Source organism: Strongylocentrotus purpuratus, unplaced genomic scaffold (assembly GCF_000002235.5).
Source record: "Strongylocentrotus purpuratus isolate Spur 01 unplaced genomic scaffold, Spur_5.0 spur5_scaffold_6, whole genome shotgun sequence".
Lineage (NCBI taxonomy): Eukaryota > Metazoa > Echinodermata > Echinoidea > Camarodonta > Strongylocentrotidae > Strongylocentrotus > Strongylocentrotus purpuratus.
Window position 1 is genome coordinate 36,163,370 of NW_022145612.1, and position 9,952 is coordinate 36,173,321.

The following is a 9,952-nucleotide window of genomic DNA, read 5'->3' on the forward strand; positions in this document are numbered from 1 at the left end:
CAAAGGCGAGTCTAAAAACGTTCACAATTTACAAGAACACATCCAAAAAAACGTGACCGGGATCTACCGTCTATCTGTTCTTCTTATCTTTCACGTCACGTGTCGTAGAGAAAAAGCAATTGGTTGAGACGGTGAATATGGATGGCTCTAGTATTTGGGTGAACTCACGAGAAGGAACTCAAGAGTCCTTCGGCAAATTCAAGAGTTTGTGGCCTAAAAGTTTCAATGTTGTTTTTCAAATCGTATTCCCAACCCACCCTCGTTATTTCGAAACGTTCTTACGATTTCTCTTGTAATGGAAAATGTTAGATCAGTGACGTAGGGCATGTGTCCCCCCCCCCCCATCAAGGATTTAAAAAGAGAGTAAGGGAAAGGATTCATAGAGAAAAGAAGACGCCCGGACAACCTTCCGTACCCCTTATCATTAGCCTTGTTAATCTGCATTCTATTTAACGAGTATGAACGGTGCCTGGCCTCCCCCTTCTTTTTCGTTTCAGTGCCCCTTCAATATGTTGACCCATGCTACGCCACTGAACCAACCAATTCTTACGTTTGTTTGAGACCGACTCACTTTGAAACTTGTTAATATGAGACTGAGATGTATGACCTGCCTACACGATGTGGTTGAATTAGACGAGCTCACTTGAGCATCGTGCGAGAGAGTATAAGGCATTGGGCATTTTTCCCTCTCTCAACTCGACATTCTTAACAGAAAATATTTGAATTGTTATCTGCAACGGCATCTTCGCTTGCAATTTGGATGATTTAGTCTTAACCTTGTCGGCGAATTTCTTCATCGGAAGGGACTTTTCTTTTATCGTTCCTGCTGTTCAGATTAAATTCCAACGGCCCTTTTTGCTGATAAATGATTGATATTTTTTTGGGCGGCGAACTGTTTAACAATTGTCTAACTATGATTTTTTATTACATTTTGGCTATCACATTTCACTTAATGCGACCTTCCAAAAACATTTTATTATACCGTTCATTCGTTGGACTATTACCATGCCACCACTGTTATAACTATAATTGATACAAATGATGTAAAATACGTTCATGTCACTTTGTTCTTTTCTCTTCTGATTTACAGGAGTGTGGTTTGTTTCGATGTTGTTTGCGCTTCCACCAGCCCTAGGATGGTCAAGTTACGAGTTCGTCTCTGACAGAGCAATCTGCACGCTGAAGTGGTCGACGAACATCTCTTACACCGTCTTCGTCTTCTCTCTCGGGATTTTCTTCCCCTTCATCGTCATCTTCGTCTCCTACTTCCGAATCTTCCGAACGGTCCGGGCCAACTTCCGCAGGATGCGGTCACACCGCGGAAGCGGAAAGGTGTACCCAAGGTCAGAGGGCGGAGCAGGGTCATCGCGCAGGCCTACTGATGTCAGCGGTCAGATGGGGAGCAGGGGAAGTTTCGCTAGATCTTCGTGGTCAAATGGCAGTCGGCAAAGTCGTTTCAACAACGCGGGTTCTATCAGGAATGAATTTGGTTCGCAGCATCTGCAGTTGCCGCCAGCGAACGGTCACTTGGGCAGACAGAACCGAATGCACAATGCCCCTTCCTTGAATGGAAGGACTCCGGTTATGCGGACTGTTAGTGATATTTCAAGCGAGATTGGCGGTAATGGTCGCAGTCTGTTTGCATCGAGTCTAGCCCGTCAGATGTCACTTGATCGTGATATCTTAACCATTAGCCCATGTGCATCTGCTAGCACTTTAGATCACCACGAGGACGAGGAAGAATCAGAGAGGGGAAGTGTCAAATCACCTACTCTGGAATCAAAAGGACGGATATCCGATTACCTGGTGCAGGACACTACCTATACTGCCGGGCCGAATGCACCAGGTGACTTGCAATCTACTGAAGATGGCATCCGGGCATCCAGACTTTACAAAAGACGCGAGCTCAGAGGAGCATCGGGAAAAGTTGCAATTCAGCTTACATCGGTGGAGGAGCCCAAAACTACTCCCATCAATTTTGAGACCAGCCCTGTCGGAGCTTTGAGCCTTGCGTTGGCCGAAAGCAGCAGAGGACAAAACATTCTCCAAGTACAGACAGCCTTGAACGCCGAACGGTTTAACCAGACGAGCCGCGATTTACGTCCGATACCGTCTTCAGCGCAGGAACGACCCAAAACGGCGGGATATTACGACGTTGATAGAGTTAACAATAACAACGTCCGCAGGTTATCGGTACGATCTCTACGACATTCGTTTCGTCCTTCATCAGCGCGGGACCGTTCACAGACACTTACATCACAAAACTCGACATCTGCATCGAATAATGACGAATTAAGAGTGACGCTGATGGTTTGCGCCGTCCTGATCTCGTTCGTTCTTTGCTGGGCACCCGTAACCATCGTCAGTTTCATCGCAGTACTAAACGTGGAAATTCCCGCACAGGTCGATAAGTTTGCAGTTTTTATGATGTTCTTGAGTAGTGCCGTTAACCCAGTGATCTATGGGTTGATGAATCGAAAGTTTCGGTTGGGTTTTAGTCGTCTGCTCTGCGGATGGAGGACGGGCAAGCTGGGTAGCAACGGCTCAAATCGGTCCAAGACACGCTCTAGGAACAAACTCAAGAAAAATGGCGTGGGACTACCAGGCCAACAAGTGGAGCGAGACCCAGAGACGGGTATTACGACGAGACGATGATAATTGTATTTGTTTTCTGCACATTTATATCCATTTATTATTTTTGTACTGCACAAGACTAACATTGATATTTTTCAGCAGTGAAAGAGCATTCATTACTTGTTGCCTTATGATTTTTTTTTTTTACTGCAAAACTGAAAATGGGCAATCATATTGTGCAATCATATTGTGCAATTCGTCATGATTTGCAGAAAATTGCATGGCAATTTAGACTGAGAATCATGTGGCCCTTAATGGCCTTGTCCGTGAATCGCTCTTCATTTACATATAAATGTAAGAATATGAGGTGGGGTAGGGTGGGGGTGTTCTGCACTCTGCAGGCTGCAACTATGAACTCATATTCAGGCGGAACTGTGGTCATAATCCTGCCTAATATACCTCAATTGGTACAATATAACCACACAACTTGATGCATAATGTTTACCAGATCTTAGAAGAAACATTTTGTTCGCTCGTTTCGCTAGCTTATAAATCTAGGTCATTGTTAACATAACGAGCTATCATGAGAGAAAAGAAACGTCAAGGATAACACGAAGACAGGAACAGTTGAATACTAATTATGTATTAATCGGATGAAGTAGCGATGTGATAATATCATTTCACGTTTAGATATATTCGGTTATCACTGCAGATAAATACTGGGAAAACCTGAGCCGAAACACCAGAATGCGTAATCGATAAAGTATGTAATTCTGAAGAAAAAAGGGCAAAATCCTACGACGGACTATTTCATTGTTGTGTAAATTTGAAATACGAATTGTTCAACATATCTTGCCACAGTATTTCAGAAAACGGCTCGTCAGGTAGTTTTTTTTTTATCAAAGTTTATATGAATCTCCGAAGGAGTTTTTTTATCATTATCTTATGATTTTATATTATATCTAAATAATGTGTACAAACATAGACACATGTGAACACCTGTATTAACGCAATCACCCACCCAATCATAGGATTTAAGCTTTGGATTTGCATTCATTTTAATCGTTTATTTCACATAACCTTCGATTGAAAATAAATATCTGAAACTTTATTTAATTGCCCCGTAATATTAGAATACTATAACATATGTACATTAAATGTACTATACATGCTAATGTCAAACACTTTTTATTCCGTGTAACCAGGTAAGCTAAAAATAAAAAGGGTTTAAATTTATATTCATTATTTTCAAAATATATTTTTAAAGAATACTTTGAAATGGTGATTAATATTGAAAAGAGGAATTAGGGGAGCTATATATAGTGACCAAAATAGCAAGCCAAGTGAAAAGTTATGGTACTTGTAGTGAACAGAATAAAATTATAAATCGAAGAAAGACGAGAAGAATAGGATAAGAGGAAGAGGAAGCTAAAGACCCTGTCGGATGTGAAAATGAAATAGATGAATTATATATCAACAGAAAGCTTATATAAGACAGAGTACAATAATATCAATTGTATGCTATTTTGGAGGGGTGCAGAAAAAGAGGTTTTGATTTGCTTATGTGCAATACCGAGAAGGCAATTATTTGTTTATTCCTTTATATTGGTATTCTATGTTCATTCAGCTTCCCATTGGTAGATAAAGTTGTATTTTCATCGGATAAGGTCTTTAAAGGAAGAAAAAAAAAGAAATAGGCGCATCAGAAGAAGCTGTAGCTGTTGTAGGATTTATTAGTAGCAGAAGTAGTAGTAGAAGGACCAGTATTAGCATTCATTACTAGATGTTCTTGGAATAAAAAAAGACAAGAAACCTGTTGAACGCCATCAATGAAATTAATGCCCGGTCAATGGATCATGCACAATTGGTCCTGTCTATCTCAGTTGTCTTATGTCCTTGTGGTTCTACGTCCTACTAAATATCCTCCTTCGTCCAGGTAATTATTGGTCCCGTTGGTCCAAGCGAAGGATCCAGGAGAGGGAGCTAAAATTACAATCGCAAGCCTATACCAAAAGGGCACCTGAAATATGAAACCTTTTTTGTTGTGGTTGCATGTCAGACTTTGCCCCCCCCCCCTCCCCACCTTTATCTTGGACCTGTGATTCATTGGAAATAAGTAAGGGCAAGGTTTAATGAAACATAGGAACAAATAAACATGATCTATTGGATTTATAAATAAAAAGGTACCATTGGCCGGACTAGAAGCTCATGCTAAAGTTCTTAACCAGAAACATTTTTAGAATTAATAAATAGATTTAAGAGCATTGGTAGTGGAGATATATTATTTTGGCGCTACCCCCAATAAAAATCAATAAAGCTTAACACATGTCTTCAGAGGAATAGTGGTGGGTCTTATATGGAAAATTAATCGCTCAAATCAATAAACAATTTAAAAGAAAATCTTTAGATGATAGCAAATGTCTTTCTATGAAGGCCTTTGCTTATATTTGTATTTGACAACTCCAAGTTTGTAAATTAAGATTACCTGAAAGTCTGAAGATAAATGAAACTACAACCTTAATCAAGAAGAAGATCATCTTATTTATCTGTGAGCGATAGTTGATGAAATCACATGAATTTTTTTCTTCATATTTCTATGTTTTAATTCACAACTGAATTTTGTGCTAATACTGATTTTAGTGTTATTTTCTACAAATTGATATGATGCAGTATTGTTGAAATGCATATTATCTATTCTGGATTATGAATAAAAGATTTATATTTGATAAGAGAAAATAGTTTGTTATTGGTGTAAATTATTTCAATGCGAGTCATTTTTAAAACAGAGTACTCTAAGATAACAATAATTCGTCGCTGTTTTCACGAAGTGACGGTAGTGAAAAAAAATTGCATTCACTTTGCGTTACGATTTTCCTCACTACCGTCACTTCGTGAAAACAAGGACGAATTACCTTCTCAAATTCAAAACTTAGCGCTAGGCCTTCATTATGCCAGCACAGACTTAATTTAGAAAGGTTTTTATAAATGCAACAAGAAAGAACTAAGTCTAATTTATAAAATAATTGGCAAAAATATCGATTTTCAAACCTTGGTCAATCAATCTTAATGTCTACGTAATTTAGTACTTGTACGATCGAAATTTCATCATCAATTATCAGATATTTATGTAGATAGTTAGATAGAGATAAATGGTATTAATTGATTCATTTCCATGTATCGCAGTTACAAGTAACTGCATTGCGCATGAATAAAACATTGATGATAATTATACAATTATACATTTCAAGAGATATCACAGTAACAAGTAACTGAATTGCACATGAGTAAATAATTGGTGGAAAAGACAAGTGTACGTTTCAAGAGATATCACACTATAATATACATAATTATGAAGAGCGTGTATATGTATACTATATATATATACATATATATATACCATTAAACTTATACAATATTACAATTTAAACATTTGACTTAAAAAAGAAATGGAGATCAAATATTCAGAAAGATGGGAAAACAGGAGAGAGAGAGAGATAAAGAGAGAGAGAGGGGGGATGAAAGGGTACAGATATAAAGAAAGGAAAAACCATTATGTACATACTGATCAAATACAAAGGTACATTGCATAACAACTATGAATATTATAAGGTGAACACTAGAAATATATATGCATCGCATAGTTCATGTCATAAAATAATGCATTAACTGACTTTGTAAAATATCAGACCTCAGAATTATGAACTAATTATATACTAAGGAATATAAACATGTAATAAAAGAGAAAAATTACAATTTAATTTGTTTCAAAGTATAATGCAATCATAAAAAACTATTGTTATACAAACGGATCAAATCTTGGATTGAAGTAACTGAAGGTAAAGAAGTCGTCACTCCGGATCTTTTCGCAGTCGTTCTCAATTTGGACGGTGAAAATTAAGGTAGATAATGACTTCGATACACCCTCCATTGTAAATCAATATTTTTTTAATAGGCACATTTATTATTTTGCGTCAATTACTTTATCATTACAACTGTCGTTTAATCTAATAAATGAAAATGAATACCACCAATGATGTATTTAAAAGTGGAAGGAGTCCCTCCCCTCCACCACCACCAACATACAAAAAAAACATAAGGAGGAGAAAATCGTAAATTAATATTTAAAGGTAAAGACCAGTATTGGAAACGCCCCAATTTCAAAAAATGAAATGGAAGCTCTTATTACCAATCATGTGAAAGAATATGTTTTGACTACTACATGATGATAAAAATTTTGCCGGGAAACCGCCTACTAATATAATTGGTGAATTAGTTTATCTATTGGACTGTGAGAGATAAACGCACGTGTCGCGCACGTGTGCGTAGTCCCATATACATCTTTCTGTGTACAGTGCTTGTAACTTTACGAAGACTGGGCCAAATATCTTATCATTTTGATGATTCCAGAACCTTGCAGTACACACCAATACTTATATGCTAGATGATCAACCTTTTCTGATCGATTCCACAACGTTTCTTTCACAATTGCAATCGCATGACCATAACTGGTCTTTATCTTTAAGTTAGGTTGAAAAGCATTTGAAGGTCAGTTATCACCGCCTGCAACATGTGTAATGATACTGCTATTGAATCCGATCAATTTTCTTTCATTAAAGACAAAATCTCGACAACATTTAGACAAAGCCATTTGGGGGGAAGGTCAACTCTTAAGTTTACAGCCAGCAATGAAAAAATGCCCACTCTGAGATGAAAGAATACTCTTACGATTCCTTGTACCAAATGTGCTATTTTTCACAACATACATGTACATCTCCATTTTATGGCAACGGAACGTGAAAATTGTTATAATTGTAGTAATTAAGTACTCCCGTATTGTGCACTTATGGCATGTTGATTTGATGTTACTTTATGATCTTTAATTTGTAGGGCCTCCACGGAAAACAGTATTTAACTACGGATGGAGCCACCCTACTAAAATAAGTCTAATAAATAAATAAAATAAATAAAAGAATTTACTTACAACCAGGTGTATTCTGACCTAATGTATGGATTGTGTACCAATGTATGTATTTTGTCCTTGTGTCTTGTTGTTCGTGTATGATGATAATCCGACCTTGTGGATTTGTATCAATGAACTTGAATTTGAATTTGTTGTTATACTGAAATGAAATGTTTTTATTTTTGCTCCGCCTCCCCCTCCCTCCTCTTCCAAAATCATCAGCGTTACCTTAAACATAATCTTGAAGTAATGCCCTAAAGTTAACATGTCAGAAAGAGCTCCTTCTCAGAGAATTGAAAATTTGAAAATCGCACCGGCCAAAAAGTCGCTCAGTGGGGGGGGGGGGGGGGGGGGGGGGGTTCCACAAAAATACACACATTAAAATACTAATGTGGGGTTTAACCCCATCAAAATATTGATGAAATAGTACACAATTTGGATTTTCTGTTGTACGCAGAATACTAAAATTGTGCATTCTTTCATTAATATTTGTCTTTAGACACATTTGCTTTGAAAACCCTTGCACAAGTGGTTGTTAAATGACATCCTCTTTCACGTCATTATAAATTTGAAGTGACATTTTGAGATAAGGTTTTAGGGAAGATCTGGGGCTCCCAACACTTTAGCGGGTTTTAAAGAGAAGGTTGAGTTCTGGGGACTCGGAGAGGTGAAAAATTTGTGAGCGTTATCATTGTGATTATGCAAGTGTGGAGGGACATGAGAAAAACAATGTTCCCTGAAAATCATGGCTCTTCGAATGCCTTCATATTCTATATATGACAAGAAACAGCTTAAAAATGAGGCCCGATTTTTATATCACATTTTTGTGTAGTCCAATATGTATATGGGACCACAGTGCTATATGTGTCCAGTAGCTTGTTACTTTACCAAGACTGGGCCAAATTTTCTATCATTTTCATGACTCCAGAACCTTGCATTACGCACCAATACTTATATGCTATACATGATCAACTTTTCAAATCTATTCCACTCCGTTTCTTTCACAATGCAATCGCGTGACCAGAACTCAACTTTATCTTTAAGATGAAGATCGTAAAATATAGGAGGCAAGCAGAAGGAAGAGATAATTATCCTCCGTACTGATAATTCTAAACGCTTTCCGGGCTTTTCCATTCCATTTAAATGAAATATTTATGATGCGGATCCCACATACGCACGTTGGAAACACGAGAATGCAATCAAAATGCAAATTAAACCGAGCACTGGCTATTTAAGAGGTATCAATCGGGGGAAAGATTTGGAAACGAGTTAGACGGAATGTGTTGGAAATAAGAAGATTTCTATCAAGATCTGACAAGTACGATCAAGTAGAATTAGTGGCAAGCTTACTAATATCAGGTTTACAGCTTTGTGGGATTCCAAAACACGTTGCAGAAAACAATTTTTTTTAAAGTTCCTGTGTACCTCATGCGACCCAGTTAGAGTACTGTTTAGACAAAGTTTCGGTTAGATAATGTGCATTACTCCATGGAAGAACAGAGGCTACAGAGCCATTAGGTTAATGGCTCTGAAATGGACTATCCAACCGATTTATCATTCTATTTTTGTATTATCAGTCTTTGATTTTGTTATTTCATTTCATTTCATTTCATTTCATTTCTTTATTGAGTCCATATAGGATAATTGTTTATATGCACATGAACAATCTTGCTTCAACATATAAATGAACATAGGAACAACATATAATTGACATTCATAGGGCCCTGTTTTAGTATACATTTGATATAATATACATGGTCATGATGAATATACATTTAAATACTCTTTCTTCTTCTTCTTCTTCTTCTTCTTCTTCTTCTCTTTCTTCTTACATACCCTCCATTTTTTAAATTCTTATATGCTCTAATCTAAAGTAGGTATTTTGTGTTAAAAATTATTTCTTGATATGGTATAACAGTAGAGGTACAACAGTAAAGTAAGTATACTAAAACAATATATATATTCGTGTAACATGTCAATGAGGGTATTTTGCATGGTTTTCACATTCTCTATTCTTTACTGGGTTTCATTAACTACTCTTATGGAAAGTGGTATGAATGAATTAATGCGGCGACTAGTTCTTGCTTTAATAGATCTCAATCTTCGTCCGCTCCTCAGGTGTATGTACTGGTCATTAAGGGGGTGGGTAAGATCAGACATAATGGATAGGGCCTTAGATACTACTCTTTCCTTACAGACTTCATCTAGGTCAACAGTATGGTTCATTATTTTGCTGGCTTGTTTTACAACCCTTCTCAGCTTTTGTTTGTCACTTTGCCTTGCATTGTTAAACCAGATAATGGAATCAAATGTAATAGTACTCTGGATTATCGACTGGTAAAAGAGAAACAGAATTCTGTCGTTCACATGAAAGTACTTTAACTTTCTAAGAAAATATAAGCGCTGGTTGCATTTTGT

The 9,952-nt window shown here is 37.1% G+C and overlaps 1 protein-coding gene across 1 annotated transcript; it reads left to right on the plus strand.

Moving 5' to 3' along the window:
• Window positions 1–1,017: 1,017 nt before the first annotated feature.
• Window positions 1,018–5,377, plus strand: LOC100888366. The gene has a single exon (XM_030973573.1). It carries the CDS (start codon window positions 1,108–1,110, stop codon window positions 2,653–2,655), a length of 1,548 nt encoding a protein of 515 aa, XP_030829433.1. The 5' UTR covers window positions 1,018–1,107; the 3' UTR covers window positions 2,656–5,377.
• The last annotated feature ends 4,575 nt before the right edge of the window (window positions 5,378–9,952 follow it).